This window comes from Carcharhinus amblyrhynchos, chromosome 28, assembly GCF_965287045.1.
Source record: "Carcharhinus amblyrhynchos chromosome 28, sCarAmb.v2.hapA, whole genome shotgun sequence".
Classification (NCBI taxonomy): Eukaryota; Metazoa; Chordata; class Chondrichthyes; order Carcharhiniformes; family Carcharhinidae; genus Carcharhinus; species Carcharhinus amblyrhynchos.
Genome location: NC_137351.1, coordinates 30,402,349 through 30,424,569, shown reverse-complemented (window position 1 = coordinate 30,424,569; position 22,221 = coordinate 30,402,349). Strand labels below are relative to the sequence as shown.

Sequence of the window (22,221 nt, the reverse complement as noted above, 5' to 3'; positions counted from 1 at the left end):
TTTGGGTGACCTTTTTGTCTATTCCTGCAACTGTGCCTTGGCTGAATGGCCTGGCTGTGCCTACAACAGTCCAACGTTTGGCACATGCAACCTCCCAGAGTATGATCTCCTCAACATTTGGGGATATCATTGTATTTCCTTGATTGCTTGGTGACACAAACTGGGTTTTGGTATTTATAGAATCATAGAAGCGCTACAGTGCAGAAGGGGCCATTCGGCTATCAAGTCTTCATCGATAACAATCCCACCAGGCCCTATCCCTGTAACCGCACATATTTACCTCACTAATCCCCCTAACCTACACATCCCAGGAGACTAAGGGGCAATTTAGCATGGCTAATGGACCTAACCCGCACATCGTTGGACTGTTTGTAGTGTATTGTGATGGAAACTTGGACATCTTACTTGCACAGGTACCCTCAGTTGAGGGATGGTCACTACTACTCAATGTTTCTCTCCCTAACCAGAGAATCTCGCTTAGAAACCTTCTTTTCAGCCCTTGAGCCCCTTTATCTCTACTTTGCAGTGACAGGGCTATTTCAATAGCTCTATTTAAGCTCAGATCAGGTTCTGCTAATAGTTTGTTTTGGATTATTGAGTTGTTCATTCCATACACCAAATTCATTCAAAGATGATCCAAATTCACAACATTCTGCTAATACTGCAATTTGGCCAAAAATTCCGTAATGGATTCCCTAAGGGCACTCCCTGTTGTACTAAAGTAATATCTCTGGAGTATTATAATGGGCTTTGGATTGTAGTGGGGTTTTTAACCAAATCTACAACTTCATTGAAAGTCTTCGAATCAGGGGTACCTGGATGAGTCAGGTTCTTTTATTGTTCTAAAAATCGGAGCCCCATGATCCATTCTGTCTTGCATCTCCCTCAATGTTATTTCCCTGGATAAAGTAACACAGGTGCCTTATGTATTTGGGCCCAGTCTTCTCTGTTCATGTCATAAGGCTCAAATTTACTGAAGAAAAACATTTTTGCTTTATTTTTCTTTCAAGAGATTAAATCACTGCTTTTCTGCTCAATGATAAAGGCTACCAGGAGTAGAAAAAGAAAAAAAACTTATTCATTTTCGTTGCCAATGTCATGACCTCACCAAGGCCAATCCTCTGGTGCGACAATGCTTCATTCAAATAAAAGAAAGGCTGAGTCTGCGTCTCACAATAACTCAACACCTGTGCTCTGAATCTATATAACCCTGGTCCAGGCTGAGTGTGAGAGTTTCGAACTCCTGCCACTCATTTTTCATTGGGTGAGTTCTCGATCGCTCAATAGGGAAGCTCGTATTCCATGAAGCCCATGGGGAAATCTATTAATGACTCCCCCCTGTACTTTATGGCCACAAAACAGAAAGATACTAGAATGATTTGCACGCAAGGAAGGCTGTAACATCATTTAAATGGGTAAATGTAAAAATGATTGAAAAGAATGCAAACAGATAGAAGGACACCAGAATGGAATCAGTTCTGGCTGAAGAGTTAACATAGACTCGATAAGCCAAATAAATTCAATGATTCTAGACTTAAATCTTCGACATATAGGAGGGGGGAGTGGAAGCGCAGGAATGTACATCTCCAATGGAAACATTTAGAAAGAAGTTGCAAGAGCTCTTCTCAGACATGTGAAGCAAGTGACACAAGCAGTGGAGCAAAAGGGGAGACTGTTGCACGAGCATCCTAGCTGATGCTTCCCTGTATCCAGGGATATTTACCCATACTGAGGAAGTCTTCAGGCAGCTCATTTGCCAAGGGCCAATTGAGGCCCTTACACGTAGAGCAAAGGGTTAATGTCAGAAGCATACATCATGCTGAAGTAATAATAATATCAGATCACACAAGTGAGGAGAGAGAGAGAGATCTGGAAACAGGAGAAGCTTCAACCTTGTTTGGAGGTCCAAAAGAGTATGATCCACAGTGTCAGAGTAGTTCCCAGAGTCTGACAGAGTGCAGGACTAACAATGAGTTTGCCAAACCTACAATCAAATTTCCAGGTCACATTGTATAAGCCACTGGAACCAGTTGATCCACAAAAGCAATCAAAGAATTTTCACAATTCAGCTTCAAAGATTCCATCGGATGGTCAACCAAGTGGGCAAGTTCGTACCAAATTTAGAGAGGTCAATGAGCCCTTAGGACAGCTGTTGAGACAGAATTAACAGTGGTGCTGGAATGGGGAGCAGCAAACTGCTTTCAAAAGGATTAAGCAACTTTTAATCTTCTCTATAATTATGGCACATTATGACCCAGAACCACTGACAATGGTGGCGGTCAGTACGGACTATCAACAAGTTTGGGGGCAGATAGAAGGGGGAAAGGTCACAGAGGGTTTTGAACACAAGGATAAGACTTTGAAATGTGAGGCTCTGGTGCATGGATGATTGAACTAACAAGTCTAGAAGTAGCAAAAGCACAGACTGAGGGTTTCATCAGTAAATGGGCTGAGGCAGGTATGGAAGAAAAGTAATTCTCTAAAATAAACATCTCAGTTGTATGACATGATGGGTGGAAATTTAGAAAGGAGAATAATTTATTTCCCTAATCATTGCAACAGCGCACAACTTCTATTTTTGCTTCCAATTAAATCAGTAAAGGACTGTTCCAACAGACCTTCCTTATTTTCTGTGCTCTTTCCAATTCAAAGGTCAATTCTGTCTCCCATAAAATCCATATAGATGATATAAATTGTGTTATTCAATGCTGGATAATTTCAGTACAGTGCCCAGGTATCATTAGGGAAAAAGAAACAGAAGGCAGTCAGATACGTCACACTACAAAATAGATAGACTCAGCTTGGTACAAGGACTGCCTCCAGTGTAACGAGACATAAATAATAGTGTTAGATGGCATTAATTTTCTGATTGCTCAAACCTCAAATTCTTGATAAGGGTGCACAAATACTACTTCCATCAGTGGCCAGGTTTTCTTCAGAAAGAGTTAAATTCAAAGCAGATATAACTGTTCCCTACAATTCTTACCTAATACTTCGGCAGTTGCCATGATTTCACATGTGTACATTGCTGCCATTAGCCGCTGAGGCCGTGCCTGGAATGCAAAACGACAAGCTTCCTTCATTGTAGCAATGAGCTGGCCTGAGAAAGGACCATAGCAATCTGCAAGCACCACCTCAGAGTTACACTTGCCATCTGCCATGCCATCAGCTGGAGTCCGACTGCTCTGGTCACCTTGTCCCGTTGAGTTTTCCAATATGGGCTCCAATTCAGAAAGGCTATTTTCGCCTGAGGTTACCTGCTGTTGTAAATCCTGAGTCTTTGCTGTTTGTCCCTCAGTGGAAGATTGATTGTGCGTTTGAACAAGTTGCTGTACTTTACTCATGTCCCATTTTTCTAAAATGAAGCAAACACCCATGAGAGGTTCTTCACACACAGGACCTGAAAGCGTAGCCAATTGAAATCCACTGATTATACTGTTGTCAAAATCTTTGTAGGTGCCCAAGTCCTTACTGGTTTTGTCAAGACACTGCCACATGGATGGCCGATGGTAATCTTCTACTCTATTTAGTAAAATATTAGGACCACAACGGCGTGGTCCAAATGATGAAATTTGGTCCACTGCATTTCTCCATTTTCGGCCTACGAAATTTTCCTCCAGCTTTTGCTTAAACTTTTGAACAGCTTCAAGAGTTGTCAGATTGATCTCCAGAGCTTCTCTTCCCTCTTTTATTGATAGGTTGAACTGCTCTATTGTACGAATCAAATCACTGTTTTCTTCAAGTAGCTGTGTCACTGCTTCAGGTAGTGGCATGGCTCTCACACTAAGAGTGGACAACTTATTGGGTGTATTCAAGGTCACAAGTCCATCTGAATCCACAACGACACCTTCAGGATATTTATTCTGATCCTCCTTCTTTTGGTGAATGACAGCAATCTTTTGCTGCGTGCCTATGTCTTCATTTACCATGTCCACTTTTGGTGGCCGAATGACGGTCTCTCTGAAGGGAACAATTGGTTCTGATGAACTTATTTCAACCTTTGCAAACCTGCAACAAGAAAGAAATGCTCATATTATGTAATATTGAACAAACTGACCATTGCTTTTGATAAGTTTCCAAACAAGATGCTTCTTTACAAGAAAAAAAGTCTTCAGTAGTAGTTGTAACAATTGAGCTAGATTATGAACAGGCTGGAATAGTGTGGGCAGAAAGCACTTAGAGGATTTTAGCTTTGTATGGAAATCAGTCACCAGGGAGTGGTGTTGGCACTGTTGCCTTTTACGATGTATGCTAATGTTGTGGATGTAAGTACTGGGAGCAAGTTGCACATGAAGATATTCTATGCAAGATTGCAGTTAATGAGATAATGCTCGATTGCTTCAGATGGATTTAATGTGTTGGCGGATTGAGCTCATGATTGGCAAATGCTGTTTGATTTGAAAAACTGCAAGGTTATACATGTGGGCAGGATGAACATTCAACATACGTACACCGAGGAACCAGAAAATGGAGGAGCTGCAGAGAGAAAGTAATCTGGGTATTCTTGTATATGGATCTTGAAAGGTTCGTATTCGCTTCTATAAGGCAAAATTCAGAGTGAATTGAGTGTTAGGATACATTTATACTACTGAGTAGAAGATGAGACAATTTTGCCTTTGTACAACATCTTGGTCAGACCTAGTTGGAAGACGTTCAGTTTTGGTTTTCCCACACTGATTGATTTCTTACTGTCACATGTATTGGGATATAGTGAAAAATATTCCTTCTTGCGAGCTGTACAAACAAAACACACCGTTCATCGAGTACAAAGGAGAAAAGGAAAGCTTAGTGTTCTTGACGGTTTGGAAAGGGGACAGGGGAAGGCTACCCGATTAATGTCTAGTTTAAAGCATTTTAGTTATCAAGATGATCCAAGGGATCTGGAACTTTGCTCTTTAGATAAGCGTAAGCTTAGGGCGTATTGATTTAAGGTTTAAGATGATAGAGTGAATGGATTTTCCTCTGAATTGAGTTGGCTCCAATTAGGTAAGGGAGAATCAGGTGTCACAGTTTTAAGTTGTGTCAGGACAGGCGTGGGTTAAATGGGAGAATGTGCTTCATTTCCCAGGGAATAGTAAACCTTTGGGACTGGCCGCTGGCTTGTGCACAGGATGCTGATTCACTAAATTCCTGCAAGCAGGAGCTGGACTGGTTTCTGGCTCAGGAGATCACCTCGTAAAATAAGTTAGGCACCTCATGGAATTCCAGGCTGAGGTGACCTGCTGGGCCAGTTTTCACTGCCTGGGGGACAGTGGAAGGTATCAGAGAGCAACTTCTTTGATTATGTCCCCAAAATTGGGCTGGATCTTTATCTGGAATATCGCCTGTACTGAGAGATCAGAAGGGGCGGAGTGGAGAATCTGTATGTTGTGATAAATAAGATATCAAAATCGGGCTGGTTGAACCAGGGCATCTTTTAAATCCAACATTTTTTTGTATGTTCATAAATGTAGTAGAATTGTCAAATTACCAGAAAATTAGTAAAGCTCTGAAAAAGAAAATTATAGTGAAAATAAGCAAAAACCGTTTCCAGCAACACAAGATTTAGTATCTGTGAGACATAGATTTAAGTAAAGTTTACTTATTCGTCACAAGTAGGCTAACTAAAATCCCTTAGTCGCCACACTCCGGCGCTTGCTCAGGTATGCTGAGGGAGAATTTAGCACGGCCAATGAGCCTAACCAGCATATTTTTCGGACTGTGGGAGGAAACCAGAGGAATCCACGCAGACAGGGGGAGAATGTACAGACTCCACACAGACCCAAGCCGGGAATTGAATCTGGGTTCCTGGCGCTGAGTGTGAACCACTGTGCCTCAGTAGCAAAAGAACCAGAGACAATGTGAGAGATCTTCTTTAAAATAGTTATTAAGACGTAGAATGTGCTGCCTGAAAGGATGGAATAGGAAGATTCAAAAAAGAATGGGATAAATGCTTCAAGGAAGAAAAAGATTACAGGGCTATGGGGAAACAGTGGGGAAGTGAGATTAGCTGAAACATCTCTAATGAACAGTATACACAGGCATAATGGGCTGAATGGCCTGCTCCTGTGGTGTAGCATCGTAAAATCCTATGAAGAGTGGTGCAGCACGTGACTGCATTGAAGAACAGTATCTTGAATGCTTTGATTTCAAACATGAGGGCAGCATGTGGATATGACCAGGGACGGATCATTCCCTGCGGGAGCGAAACAAATGTGCGTGTAGCTGACCCACAGGTCTCTAAACTGTTCTTATACAACAGCAGTGCTGTAACTCCACAATCATCGGTGAAGCAGTATTTAAACCACCACACCCCATGTGTTGCACTTGAAATGCATTGAGCTCCATCCAAAACTCAGTGGCACTAATCGTAGATTTTTGCAGCGATGCTCCCCGCTTCAAGCTGTGAGTATGTTAGGCTCCATTATTTGGCCACAAATGCATATCACCTGATTTTTTTTTCTCAAATCGATGGGATCCAGTGGGTGTGGGGGGGAGTGGGAAAGCAATCTGCTCTCCAGCACTCAAGCAGCCATTCAAAGCATTCAAAAAGAAATCTCACCCCATAAAGAAGTGCTTGCGTATGCAACTTCCATCCGGATAGCTTTAGTTTCTGGCAGCTTTGCTGCAGAGTGTGCCAGCTGAGGCTCAGCTCCCAAATCCTTCAGTTCCACAGCTGAAAGTAAGTTGGGTGAGGGCTGCATCTCTAGCATTAACAGCAATCACAGCTGAGACAAACTTTACACTATCCAGATAATCCATCACTTTTCGTTCCAGGCACCAGACAATGACATATGGGTTACATAGGCAAACATGAGAACGCTTAAAGCAAAAACATTGCAGAAGGCTGTATATTGGAGGAACTCTAAGTTAACCAACTTCTCCAGAACGTATGCAAATTGCGAGAGGAGAAAAAGATTAACTCGGTCTCGAGTTGCATACAATAGTGAAATTGTTGAATAGTCATTGCAGTCAATCACCATTGATTAATCTATAAAGAGGCAATGAAACTGCCCTGGAAGGATTCGGAAGCTATAGATCCAAAATCACCTGCTGCTCCTAAGTATGCCTACATACCATATGTCATATCCCAAAATACTGTATCCCGACATATTTTCTGAAGGAAATAAAATTCTAATTTGGCTCAATCAACGCAATCTGCTCCACAAAGAGGTTATTCTACTGGTTCACTGAAATTAAGATGTGGAGTTGCCGGCGTTGGACTGGAGCAAGCACAGTAATTAGCCTCACAACGCCAGGCTAAACTCCAACAGGCTTATTTGTAGCATGAGCTTTCGGAGTGCTGCTCCTCACTCACCTGATGAAGGGGCAGCGCTCTGAAAGCTCGTGCTACCAAATAAGCCCATTGGACTTTAACCTGCTGTTGTGAGAATTCTTACTGCGCACTGAAATTAAGTTCCTACAGATTGGTTTGATAGTATACGCCACGTCCTTTCATTTTTAGCTTGGGGCAAAACGAAACAGCTTATTGTGATCCAAATTACCTCGTCCACTGAAAACATCAGTCATGTCACCTCTCAACCTTCCAACATATGATGAGACAAGCCCAATTTTCATAATCATCTTCATAGTCCAATCCCTTCATCCTCTTAATAATTCCATACCCTTTTCAATAGCCACAATATCCTTTTGCAGCAACTAGAACTGCATATGAGATTCTACGTGTGGGCAGGAAACGCCATGTTTAATAATTTGTCCATGGTTTAGTTGTGTATGATGATCAAGTAATCAAAGTATATCAATTATGCTAATCATAGAATCCCTTCAGTGCAGGAGGCCACCATTCGGCCCATCGAGTCTGCACTGACTACAATCCCACCGAAGCCCGATTCCCTCAACTCCACATATTTACCCGGCTAATCCACTGACACTAGCGTCAATTTAGCATGGCCAATCAACCTAACCCACACATCCTTCAACTGTGGGAGGAAACCAGAGTACTCAGAGGAAACACATGCATATACAAAGAGACCATGCAAACTTCACACCAACAGTGACCCGAGGCCTGAATTGAACCTGGGTCCCTGGCCCTGTTAGGCAGCAGTGCTAAGCACTGTGACACTATGCCATTCCACAATATGATATTTTGTTTAAATGTAGCCAAGGTAAGACACTAATATTGCACCATGCGAGTCTTTGTCTTAGCTGCAGCCTTATTGAACAGGATACAGCATGGCCCTAGCTCCGCTGGAAGTCAGTTATTGCTGAGCGCATCCAAGGATGGAAACATCATACCTCCTAGCCATTAACGCTGATCAGTTATACAAGAGTTAGAAGGTCCTATTGTGTGAAGTAAAACAGTTTTAGGTAGGATCACTGCCTGTGTGTAGTCTGCATGTTCTCCCCATGTCTGCGTGGGTTTCCTCCATTTCCTCCCACAAGCTGAAAGATGTGCTGGTTAGGTTCATTGGCCATGCTAAATTCTCCTTCAGCGTACCCGAACAAGCCCGAGTGTGACAACTAGGGGATTTTTCACAGTAACTTCATTGCAGTGTTAATGTAAGCACACTTGTGACAATAAATAAACTTTAAACTTTAAAAGATGTTGGGAGCCAGTGTTCACTGCATTTTTATACTTACTACAATTCACTTAATACATTGTGAAACTTGTGACAACATACTCATACCCAGAGTAGTCTGTAGCTAGCAATTTCCTTTTAGCTCTCCCAACTCTAACGATTACAGTCAAGCTCTGAGATCATCTAGGTGCGAAACGTTGGCTCTATTCCCTTCCCACAGATATTGTCAGACCTGCTGAGATTTTTCAGCATTTTCTGTTTTTGTTTCAGATTCCAGCATCCGCAGTATTTTACTTTTATAATTATAATCGACTTTGGCCTTATAAAAGTTAGACTGAACCCCAGATCTTGCATGTGGCCCCCCCAATAATCTATAAAGCAATAGGATCGCACCACCATTTTATTTCAATAGGACTTTTAAGTACATCTCCAAAGTTTTTTTTACCTACGCCCAATGAGTATTGTTGCAATAGCTTCTATTTATTGTCAATCAGGTTTCCTGGATCTCTTATTTCCCTTTTGTATTGCTTCTTCCATTTAAGTGATACCTGCTTCCTAGCAGGCAATTAGCTAATCCCTTGTGGCTAAAATTCTTTGAACTACAGTTTAATTATAACTCATTATCATCATCAGTAGACAATTACCTGCCTGCACACGCTTAGTCCATTTGTGGTTGTATTCATTGCTCCAGTAATGCCAGATTAGGTTGAGTTTCATAAATTTTATCTTCTTTGTAAATAGTTGCGATGGTAGAGTTAAATAAATGGAAGTAATCCAGCAGCAAATCACTCTGCTCCCTTGTAGAATATAAGGTAACTTTTGCAATAACTTGCTGCTTTGCTGGCAATGCCTTTTTGTTGGATTCATTTAATGTAAATTAAGTATTACTGTTGCTCCTTGAACAGGGCAGACACACTCCATCCTGTACTCCTCCAACAGCAACATATAAGTAACCATAGTCTACAAAGGAGCATAGGCAACCCTCTCCATTAAAGAAACAATTGATTTTTCATGGATAGAGTTGGGAATGAACTGAAAACCCTGTACACTTTCCCTTTGTGCATGTGTGTGCACGTGCGTGCGCGCGTGTGTGTGCGTGCTCAATTTAAATAATTGCAAGCTTTTCTGAGTTTAAATAGAGAGGGTTATTATGTTCTTATGATTTGAGAGCTGGGTGTCTCAAGTTCAGTGAAGCTCATTGTATATCCAGTTTTCAAAGGTTGGGATCAGTGGAAGACTATGACCCCTTACGTTGTCTTGCTCTTGTTGTTCATCTAGTTGAGTTGGAGGTGGTCGGATGTGCCAGGTCCTTGTCACCTGTCGGGGCCTAGGCTTTTCTTTGCTGGGCTTCAAGCCCACTTCCTGGCAGAGGTGCAGAGACTTTATGACACTCTGGATGGAGCTCGATGATCCTATCATGACTTTTGCCTTTTCAAGCACTTTGTTCCATTGAGATTATAATCCTGGTTTTGCGAATAACATGCAGGCACAGAGGCATCTGCCGTCTGTTATCCTGTTACACTGTGAAAATCAGGATTGTCTATTTTTTATTTTTGATGGTGTTCATCCACTGGCGTGCTCTGGCAGTGGAACGAGTGAGGCTGTAGTTTGTTAACGGGTCTCCTTCTTTCCAGGATTATGCTGAGTTGCTTGTATGACATGAGGGTTGTGCTGTATTTACCTGGTTTGCTTTTGTATGTGGTGTAATCCTTACACTGATGCTCAGGGTGTAGTCTTCACTTTATACAAGATGATTGGTGCCACAGCAGGGTGGCAGGTTGGTGGTTTTGTACAGAAATTATTGGTATGGCATTATACAAGCTCGTTATGGGCGAGCAGAATCCCCCATTAGAGGTTATGTTTCTCTTTTGTAATTTTGTTGTTCTGGGAATTAGAAATCCTTGCTTGCTTCCTGAGAAAGTACAGACAGATCATATATACAGGAAAAGACTTGGTTTTTTTTGTCACTGGTGTCTCTGGTGCTATTGGAGTGGGGACGATGTAGATGATTAATCCTTGGATTTCTAACCTGTTAGGTTGGTCTTGTATTTTGATTTGGCTATGCGGGCAATGGCAGTGGTTACTTCGTTACTTGGCTCATGGAATGGATGGTGGGCATATCAGCCATTGTTAGGGTTTCTCTGCCATGAGGAAATGGATTGAATTGCATTGATAGCAGGGCCTGGATGGCATCTCTGCAGTACTTAGAGAAAGGGATAGTTTGCTTTGTCCAATGTATAACAGTGATGTGAATATTCTTGGCTTGTTATTTTAATGTGTTGTTGAGCAGGTTAGGGCAGAAAAAGCCGTGTTTGTCTGAGTCAGGTGGACGGTATGTTGAATGGGGAATAGGGTGCCCTCTCCCAGGATGTCCCTTTTGGAGGCTTCTGACTGTCTCCTTTTTGAGATTTGATTCCCTTGAGATGTAGTGTCCTGTTGGTTGCAGAGCCCGAGTTTGAGTCTGGGTGCTTTGGTTCTGTGTTGCTGGAGTCCCTTTTCGGTTGGAGATTAGGCTGGTTTGCACGTTCCTCACCGTTTGCGTGGGTTTCCTTCAGGTGCTTTGGTTTCCTCCCACAGTCCAAACATGTGCAGGTTAGGTGGATTGGTCATGCTAAATTGGCCCTAGTGTCCCAAAATATGCAAGTAAGATCAATTAGCCATTGTAATGGTGTGGGATTAGAGGATAGGATGTTGGGAAAGGGCCTGAGTAACACTGTCTGTCAGAGTGTCAGTGCTGACTTGCTGGGCTGAATGGACTCCTTCTATGGTTGGAGGAGAAGGTTGCCTCCTCCAATTGGTCTAAAATGGAGAATTTTAATCTGCCTGTCTTCTAGGTTGGGCTCCCTGGAACGGGGATAGGGACAGGCGTGCAGGAGGACGGGGAGGGATGAGGGGAGTGGGGTTCCTTGTGAAGGTTATGCTGCCCTGTTCCTGGTATCCTTGCAGTGAAAGTGCATTACTTCCAGACCTTTAATTCCAATTCATCAGGGACATACCCATTCCTCAGTCACTAGAATTGGCTCTTTTTGAGTTTTGAGAAAGTATGTAATTAAAACATTATTATTGCAATAGTTACATCTGGGTGTATTTTATGAATTAGTAATTGACAAAGCCATATCCTGAGGATGTTGTTCATTTTGGTGGTCTGTGCTAATCATTAAAGGAAATGAACTGAAGCCGTGACAACCAATTCTCCCTCTCACCTTTCTCGGAGGTCATCCAAGCAACGCTGTAGGTGCACCTCTCCAGCAGTTACTAATACGTGCTCTCCTGTCTCTTGGACGAGCACTTCCACACATGGGTCAGCCTGGTTAAGCAGCTTCATTCCTCTCACCAGCTGGGGCATTTCACCTGGATGAGTAAATAAAACAAATCTAAGAATGAAGAAGGCACAAGGTATAAACTGCAATCTGAATCAACAGATTACTAACTCACACCATTCGTTTAGATACCAGATTTATGACTCAACTATGATCCTCACTACCCTCTGTGGAGTCTGTCGGCAAGAACTGGCTCCATTCAAAAGCCTATGAATTCCCTTAATGTAAATCTCCATTTTATACAACGATGATTCTATATTGGCACTAACCATTAATTCCAATATTGTGGTGAAGTATATCACTTCAGAACATTTTGTGCATTTTTCCCCATCACAACTGGCTGGCCAATATATCTTTTTTGGAAGTAGGTCCAAAAAGCAAAAGAATACAGCCTTCTTTTTGGAAGAAGACAACCAATGCATCCACTGTTTCCATGGTCATCTCCTTTAATACACTGGGATGGAGATTATCAGGCCCTGGAAGTTTATTGGCTTTCAGCCTCATTAATTTCTCCAACACAATTTGCCTAATAATACTAATTTCCTTCAATTCTTTCTTCTCACTAGACCTTTGATTCCTTAGCATTTCTGCAAAGTTATTTGCGTCCTCTGCAAAGACAGAGCAAAGCAAGTTGTTCAACTGCTCTTCATTATAAATTCCCCTGTTTCAGACTGTAAGGGACCTACATTAGTCTTCACTAAACTGTTTTTACATTTATAGAAGCTTTTACAGTCCACTTTTATGTTATCTGCAAGTTTAATCAATCTCTTTTCCTTAGCTGAACACCTACTTTAGTAACTTTATAGGACTCTACTTTGGTTCTAATATTATCCTTAATTTATTTTGTAAGCCATAGTTGGACCACTTGTTTTGTTTTTGTGCCAGAAAGGAATGTATAATTTGCTTCTTCATTATCAGCCATTGTCTATGGCATTGACCTTCCCTCATCCTTCCCTGGACTGCTCCACTACCCTTCCTGACAACTTCTTCCACTCTGACTATCCTCCCAATCCATCCCCGATGACCACCAACCCACACTGATCCTGGACCCACCCTACCTCATTTCTCCCTCCCTATCCTAACCATTTACCTTCTCCCTGGCTTCTCAAAGTGCTTGGGACCAACAAGTGTCATAAAAAGGGGACAAGGCTTCACTTCCCCTGATGCTGCTGCACTAGTAGTCATGACGTGGAGATGCCGGTGTTGGACTGGGGTAAACACAGTAAGAAGTCTGACAACACCAGGTTTAAGTCCAACTGATTTATTTGATAGTAAACTCGCAAGCTTTCGGGGTTTGCCCCTTCGTCAGGCGAGTGGAGAGTTCTGGCCTCAGACAGGAGTTCTTGGACTTAAACTTGGTGTTGTCAGACTTCTTGCTGCTGCACTACACAGGCCTTGGAAAACCATTGCACTTCACTTTTCTCACTTGTATTGACTCGGAAGGTTGGGTGGGAAACATGTAGCTTCATTCCAAGGTAAATAAAAAGCAGCAGTGTGGCAATCTGACTCTGATTTCCATGCCTCAGGAGTTCTGGATGTATATGCTTTTTGTGCTATGTTCTGTCCACAAAAAACAGGAAAAATCCAACCAGGCCAATATCTGCCCCATTAACCTACTCTGGATCATCAGCAAAATAGTGAAAGGGGTCATAGACAGTGCAATCAAGTGGCGCTTACTCAGCAATAACCTGCTCACTGATGCTCAATTTTGTTTCTGTCAGGGTCATTAAACTCCTGTCCTCATTATAGCGCTGGTCCAAACATGGACAAAGGAGTTGAACTCAAGAAATGAGTTCAAGAGTGACTGCCCTCGATATTAAGGCAGCATTTGACAGAGTGTGGCATCAAGGAGTAAAACTGAAGTTAATGGGACTCAAGGAGAAAACTCTCCACTAGTTGAAGTAATGGTTGTAGTTGTTGGATGCCAATCATCTTAGTTCCAGGATATCATTGCATGAGTTCCTTAAGATAACGTCCAAAGCCTAACCATCTCCATGCTTCACCAGTGGCCTCCCTTCCATTATACAGTTAGAAATGGGATTGTTCACTGAAGATTGCACAATGTTCAGCACCATTTGTGACTCCTCAGATACTGAAGCAGTCCATGTCCATATGCAACAAAACATTGACAACATTCAGATCTGGGCTAATAGCTGGCAAATAAGACACCACAAGTGCCAGGAAATGACCATCCTCGACAAGAGAGAGTCTAACCACATCCCCTTAATATTCAATGGCATCACTGAATGTCTCTCTATCAACATCCCCAGGGTTACCATTGACCAGAAATGGAACTGGACTAGCCACGTAAATACTGTACCTACAAGAACAGGTCAGAGCTAGGAATCCTGTGGTGAGTAAAACAGCTCCAGATTCCCCAAAGCCTGTCCACCATCTACAAGGGACAATTCAGGAGTGTGATGGAATACTCTCCACTTGCCTGGATGAGTGCAGTTTCAACAACACTCATGAAGCTGGACATCAACCAGAACAAAGCAGCCTGATTGGCACCCCATCCACCAGCTTAAGTATTCACTCCCCCCACCACTGATGCGTAGTGGCAATACTATCTTTACAAGATGCACTGCAGCAATGCTCTTTTGACAACACTTCCCAAACCTGTGAAGGACAATGGCAGCAGATAGATGGGACCACCACCACCTGCAAGATACCCTCCAATGTTGCGTCCAAATTTCCACTATTTGCACCTGTACAGCTCACAAAGAGAAGGCTCAGACAGCCTGTTCGAACTTGCTCTTTGCTATTCAGTCCTGACAAGGACACATGAAAATAAGTGATTTTCTACAACTGCCGCATCCCCAATTCTGATTTTGTAGTCTCCTCTTTTTTCTGCTTTGCATTCAATCTCTTTTAATTTATTAAAATCATCTGTGCTCTGTGCACTGGCTTCTGTTCTTTCTTTCCTAATTTTACTTACACTACACTCTGTCTTACATTCCTTCAGGTTTCAATTATGGAATCAATAATTAATAAGCACCTTTGTCAACCTTAAAAGAGGCCCTCAAAAGAAACCGGCTGAAATTATCATGTGAAATCATTTCATTTTACCAAATTACAATATTTCCAATTTAGCCAGCTGGCTCTGAATGTGTTTAAAAGTTGAACAGTTCATCAATAAAAGTACACAAAGATTTCCTCTTGCATTCTAAAACATAAAACTCTTTTCACCAATAAAGCTCCATAAAAGCTTGCAACATTGCTCATTGTGTAGACCACAAAAATGGAGAAGGCATGTTTACCAATTTTTGTATGTAATAAATGGTGAGGCATGGTGGCACAGTGGTTAGCACTGCTGCCTCACAGTGCCGGGGACTCGGGTTCGATTCCCAGCTTGGGTCACTGTCTGTGTGGAGTTTGCACATTCTCCCCGTGTCTACGTGGGTTTCCTCATGGTGCTCTGGTTTCCTTCCACAGTCCAAAGATGTGCAGTTTAGATTAATTGGCCATGCTAAATTGTCCCTTAGCACCTCGAGATAGGGGAATTAAAAATGTGTGGCTATGGAGATAGGGCCTGGGTAAGATGCACTGTTGGAGAGTCGGTGCAGACTTGATGGGCCGAATAGCCTCCATCTGCATTGTAGGGATTCTATGGACCAATATTTCTTGGTTAGGTCTCAGTTGGAATGATGGGTCCAATTTTTATCTTCTCACATGGTGGCTGATGTTGTGGCTTTGGTGAGGGTGCAGTGAAACCTTACTAGGCTAATTTCTAGTTTTAAGTATTTTGGGTATCAAGATAAGCTAAAAAAAAAATCGGGATTTCACCCTAATGGGAGCACAGATTTAGGAGTGGTCTGTTTGAGATTTATAAAGGAGTAGATTGTGTTCAAACTGACAGTTTGTTCCAATTCAATAGTTTGGGGCATATTCGGGATTACAATTTTAAATTGTATAAGGCCAAATTGAGTAAGGTATCAGGATGTGGCTCTTTCCCCAGAGATTAACTAATCTCTGGACTAGGCCATCAGATAATGCAGTGGATGACAATTTGCTGGATTTCGGCAAGTGGGAGATGTACTGGTTTCTGGCTCAGGCACAGATCACCTTGTACAAAAGGAATGGCATTTTCTGGGCCAGGACTATCTTCTGGTTTTGATTACTGGGGTTGAAAGGCAAGAGTTGGGAGTCAAGAAAGGATTTTCCCAGGTTTGCCCCTCAAATTGGCTCAAACTTTGAAGATACTCATTCAGCTTTCCCGGGTCACATGATTTTAGGATGGGAGTGGAGAGTGAATATGATGTGATATGTGAAATATCACAATTGAGAGACACAGTTTGGGTAGCCCAGTGGGGCCTTTTCTGATTGTCACTATTGGCAACTCTTCATATTCACTAATTAGGTTGAGGATTCTGATCTCCACATTGACACTGGAGCTGGTTCAAGAAGTTCACACACAAGTTTAAACAGAAAAGGCTGAAAAATAAGGCAACGATCAGGTGAATCAATTATTTTTCATGCATGTTATTGCTGGAGACAGAGTGGCGAACAGGCAATCAGACACTGAGCACATCCGTTCTGACTTGTCCCACTGGGATTTTATGGGATCATACTGATCATGGGAAGATCTTAAACACTGAAATACAATGATGCTGTGCCTTAAAATAGGGAACTTCTAAAACAAAATGAACATAAACTTGCTCTTTGAAGGCACCTGTTAAATGGATTAGAAGCTAAAAATAGATACTTGGTAATGACTTCCAAACGGTAATTGACTGGAGGGATCCAGTTTATGTCATTAACCACAACAAAAAAGCTCAGGCAAGTTGCAAAATCCATCAGGAACCCTCAATAGCCTCTGAACTCACTCCAGGTTTTATTAAAAATGTCGTTCCTATTTTGCTATGTCACAGAATAAAACTAAGGGCATTTATTGTTATAGTGACACCTGACCAAAAGCACGGACACAATGAAATGCAGGCACACATCTCAAATTCCTGATCAAATAAGTCTACGCTGGTGCAATTAAGTGATAGAGCTACAAGAACCTAATTCATTCAACCTTTATTTGAAAGGGGCTATTTCATCACAGATTAAAAGAAAACAAGTTAAAAGCTAAAATATGCATTTTCACAATGGTTTATCTAGTTAGCCAGTGAGTAGCAGACACTATACAGAACACAACTGTCCCAAATTTGATTTTTAACCCTGTTCTGGATGAAAATAGGATACATCGCAATTGGCCACATTCTTTTTTGTTCAGGGAGGGAAGAACCAACCAGTCTGATGTCTAGTCACAGATTTCAGATGGACTTTGGGCAATGTTAGAATGAAACACTGCTGCTTGGGGTGGCCCAATGCGGTCGAATATAATGTCAGGGCTCACAGTCAAAATTTTCCATGTACAATACCCACTCTGGCAAGAGAAACTCCTATGAATGATGCCTATTTGACAACCACTAGCAGTGGAACTGAACCAATTCCTGCAGAGGGACAAGGAATTGAGAATGAAACAAGGAGTATGTTAGGTTTTGTAGTAACGGACAGCGTTATAAAGTAAAAGAAAAAAAAGAAAAACCCAGAGTTGAGGAGGGATGGCAAATTGCTCCAGCTTTCTTTTCAGTTCATGATGAAACCTAACTTGCTTAAGTGTGCTGCTACTTGATAACCCATCTCTAGCTATCCTTCAACTTTTGTGGATAATAATTGCTCTATTATGCCTTATGCACTGTTCACCAGCTAAATTCAGATAGTTATCTGCTGCACTTCACTGTCAGTTAAACGGTCTGTCAATGTCTGTCTACGGGCTCTACATTACATTACCATACAGAAAGTATCTCTGTCATATCACTGAATGTCCATTCCCAGGATATCCATGCAAGCTTGTTCCAAGTTACACAGTGAATGCAAGGGGTAAACAAGCATCCTTGGAATATTCCTGTAAACGTTGTTTTATAGAGTCACAGTATCATAAGTGTGGGGGAGGCCATTCAGCCTTCAAACCCAGGCTGTCTTTCTGATGAGAAATCCAGTCAGTCCTTTTCCTTTGTTCTATCCCCTTAGTCGTGCAAATATAGCTCCTTCAAGCAGCCATCCACTTTCCTTTTGAAATCATTGACTCTTTCCCCTTCCATCACCCAGTGGGTTCCATGATGTCATCGCTTGCCACAAAAACATTCTCGTCGTATCTCCCCATCTTTCTTGCCCAAAACCTTAAATTTATCACTCACAGTCCTTGTACAATCAGCTAACATAACAATTTTTATGCCTCCACCTTCTCAAAACCTATAAATTTATGGGGTAGCATCACCACAACAGCAAGTTGCACTTCTACAGCACTTTCATAGAATCTCTACAGTGCAGAAGGAGGCCATTCAGCCCATTGAGTCTGTACCAACCACAATCCCACCCAGGCCCTATCCTGTAGCCCTCCACATTTACCCTGCTAATCCCTCTAACCTGCGCATCCCAGAACACTAAGGGGTAATTTAGCATGGCTAATGAACCAAACCCACATATCTTTGTGGTGTGGGAGGAAACCGGAGCACCTGGAGGGAACCCACACAGACATGGGGAGAATGTGCAAACTCCACACAATGTAGTAAAACTTCCAGGGTGCTTCACAGCAGAGTTAGGAAACAAATTCGACTCTGAGTTACGTAAAAGATGTTAGGGCATGTTACCAATAGCTTGGTCAGAGGTAAGCTTTAAGTAGAATCTTGAAGGAGTAGATATGATGAGGATTATGAAGAGTATTCGTAAGAGTTTAGAGCTCAGGCAGCTGAAAGCATGGCTGCAAATGGTGGAACAATAAAAATTGGGGTTGCTCAGGAGGCCAGAATCGGAGGAGTGCAGAGATCTTGGAGAGTTGTCAGGCAAGAGGAGGTTACAGAAACAGTAAGAAGTAAGGTCATGGAGGGATTAGGAAACAATAATCAGAATGTTAAAACTGCGCTAGACACAGTGTTTCATTAAACAACATATTTTAACTAGTCTTACTAGGCAATGTCAATACTATCTGCATTTGTTATAATACACAATACATACTTGGATGTTTGGGCTCCACAGCAACCCGCACTATAGGAGTTGCCTCGAAGTTCAAAGGTGTAAAAGGTGGACATACAGGGGAAGTTGACAACGTAGCAGATTTTAGGACGTAGTCTTCTAGGCCTCCAATACCTGTAGATGGAAAATAAAAACAGAAACACTGTCAAAGAGGAAAAAGCTGAGCAAACCAATTAAGGCAGTGTCTCATCTGAGTCAAGTATTCCGATTAATGGCGTACAACTTTATCTGCATTGTATTGATTGAAATCACTTCAGTATACATTATAGAGGTAAACTGGTTAGATAGGGAACTTGAGTAAATGGTTTCACATCAGCAGATAAGAACAATGAGAAATGCTAACTGGTTAAAAAGTGGATGCTTACAACTTTTGTGATTTTGAAGCTGTGTCACAAATGTTTCATCACAAGCGATCGAATTTAAAAAAGCTGCAAATGGAAGCTTTTAAAAGCAGTTTAAAAGCTTTAAATAGCACTAAGTGAATGTGCCTACGTTCTTCAAATGTCGCGAAATATTAGGTCTTAAGACGACTCCATAATAAAGCATCAGCCAATATTTTTACAAAGTACACCCTTTGCAGGATTTAAAGTAGAACTTCTGCAGTGATGCAGAAAATTGACATTTTCCATCTAAAAGCAGCAGCATTTTGCCAATTTCAGAACTCAACTTTGGGTTCAATAAACTTATTTTTAAGAATGTGTAAAGATTGCATGTTCCTTTTGAGCAGTACATAAATCTTCACACAATGTTAGCCCTTGCTAAACTGATGGATTAGACCTCTTCCCAAGTACTTATACTTCAATGTAACCTGTGCGTGAAGGGAATGTTCAAACACACAATGAAAAGAGGTTTTATACATCTGGGTAACGATCATTGAAAAGGAGTATGTGGGGGTGGCAGAGGAGTGAAGTAAAATGATCACACAGCCTTTCCATTATTGGGTATGTAATAGTCATTTGGAAAGCTGGAGTGAAAGTGCAGCAGTTCAGGCCGAGAGTGGAGACTCCCAACTTGTCGACACATGAACCCTGCCAGGAAAGACTGGTTGTAATTGCTCAAGGTGGTGGTGGAGGGGTGGGGAGGCATTGAGTGGAGCACATCGATGAGGGGCCCAAGCATAGTATAACATGCTTCACTACAGGAAGTGACTATAGCCCAACTTCTCAATAGCTCCCGGGCAGTGGATAAACAGCACATTGATGTGGGGAGGGGGGGCCTCCAAAGCATGGCTCAGCATGCTTCAATAGCTGGAAATGACTATACTCCATCTTCTCAGCAGCTAGTGGGTGACAGTTGAACAGCAGCAGATTCTACAGAGAGCAAACCCAGTGCTGTGTGGAGAGCACGTGTAGGATGCCTAAGGACAGGTAAAAGGTAAGATTGATGGAAGAGGAAGACTGAGATTTAACAGGGCGAGTAGGCAAGAAACTCAAAAGCCTGTAAAAAATGCAGCTTCAGGACATTTTTGTTTATTCATTGATGGGGTGTGGGCATCACTGGCTGGATCGACATTTATTAGCCTTTAACTGAGTGATTTGCTAGGCCATATCATTCATTTAAGAGTCAACCAATTACTGTGGATCTGGAGTCACATGAAGGCCACATCAGGTAAGGATGGCAGATGACCTTCTCTAAAGGATGTTAGTGAACCAGATGGGTTTTTACAACAATCAACAATGGTTTCACGATCACCATCTGCCTTGGTGGGATTTGAGAGCCTCTAGAACATTACCCTTGGTCTCTGGATTACTAGTCTTGTAACAATGCCAACACGCCACTGCCTCCCCATTTGGTGTAGCCAGCAGTAAGGTAAAGTCACCACAGTCCCAGTTGATTATAGACTTTGAAGGGAAGAGCTGATGGGTGGTGATTTAACCTGAGGATGACCACACCTCAGGCAAGGTTGAGGAGGCAGAACCTTCATGAATAAACTCAACTGGTACAGGAACTGAGCCCATACTGTTGGCATCGCTCTGCATCACAAACTGAGCTAACCAGCATCCTAGCTAGCAGCCAGACACTGAAAGGTAGGTGTTTGGGGATGGAGGCATTTGGGAGATTACAAGAAGTAAATAAGGAACTTCTGAGAACAAATGAAAATAGAAACTACTGGGTATATTCAGCAGGTCTGGCAGCATTTGTGGAGAGAGAAACAGTTAACATTATAGGTCGATGACCCTTCATCAATGCTGGGAGTGTTTAGAAGTTTATTACCTTCAAGGAAGGCAGGAAATGGTGGTTGAGTGGGGGGCGGGGGTGCACAAACCAAAGGGAAAGTCTGTGACAGGGCAGAAGGTAGGAAAAATTAACAAAAGGGGTGATAGTATAAGGCTAAAATAGATTGTAATGAAGCAAAGGAACAAAAGACATGTAAATGTGAAAAGCCGAATGATTGGGGGAATGAAATATTCAAAATAACTTTCAGAGCTTGCATGTTTAGCCTCAGGTTCCTTCCTTCAGTAACCTCCCCAAGGATGAGTTAGGAGAGAATACAGCAACCAGGCAGACTAAGCCATCAAGTCTAAGCACAAAAAGTGAGGCCAGACAACACAACATGAGTTCTGATGTGAACGTTAATTCTGTTTCTCTCTCTGCAGCTGCTGCCAGACATGCTGAGTGTTTCCAGCAATTTCTTTTTACATATTTGCCAGATAGAAAGAGGCCAGCTGAGAGACAAAGCGTGGGCTGATTCTAGGGCAGGGACGAAAGGGGGGCTGCAACTCAAACATCAGAATTTGAAAATGGAAAAGAGTAAGGGCAAGTGTGCAGATTTCTGCCACAACCAGAAACACTAGCAGAAGAAGCCTAAGATGTAGGAAGGCAGAAGTGTACAGCAGAGATGCCTGAATGCAGGACAGGGTGGCACAGTAGTTAGCATTGCTGCCTCATGTATGCCAGGGACCTGGGTTCGATTCCCAGCTTGGATCACTACCAGTGCACATTCTCTGTGTGTAAGTGTTTCCTCTGGGTGCTCTAGTTTCCTCCCAGAGTTGGAAAGATATTCAGGTTAGGTGGATTGGCCATGATAAGTTGCCCCTTAGTGTCAGGGGATTAGCAGGGTAAATACGTGGGGTTACAGGGATAGGACTGGAGTGGGATTGCTGCTGGTGCAGGCCTGACGGGCTGCATGACCTCTTTCTGTACTGGAGGAATTTGATGATTCTACAATTCGATGAGCTTGAGACACCAGTATAAACAGCCTGACTGCATCCGGACAGGTTAAGTCCAAAGCACAGTGGATGGTGGGAGAGAGCCCTAACAGAATTCTGGAGAGGACCAAACAATAACTCTGAAAGGGCGAGGAACTAAAGAGAGGGTGAGAGGCTGCAACTGAGACAGCCATGACTGGCAACAAAAGC

The 22,221-nt window shown here is 42.4% G+C and overlaps 1 protein-coding gene across 2 annotated transcripts in view; it reads right to left on the bottom strand.

Moving 5' to 3' along the window:
* efl1 (elongation factor like GTPase 1) overlaps positions 1-22,221 on the bottom strand; it is a 320,174-nt gene that overhangs the window by 65,762 nt on the left and 232,191 nt on the right. For both annotated transcript variants that reach the window (XM_080214115.1, XM_080214114.1), the window contains exons 16-18: positions 18,845-18,976; positions 11,723-11,870; positions 2,987-4,008 (exon numbers count right to left, since the gene is read on the bottom strand). In XM_080214115.1, the coding sequence (XP_080070241.1) occupies positions 2,987-4,008; positions 11,723-11,870; positions 18,845-18,976 (1,302 nt within the window). The remainder of the gene's footprint in view (positions 1-2,986; positions 4,009-11,722; positions 11,871-18,844; positions 18,977-22,221) is intronic.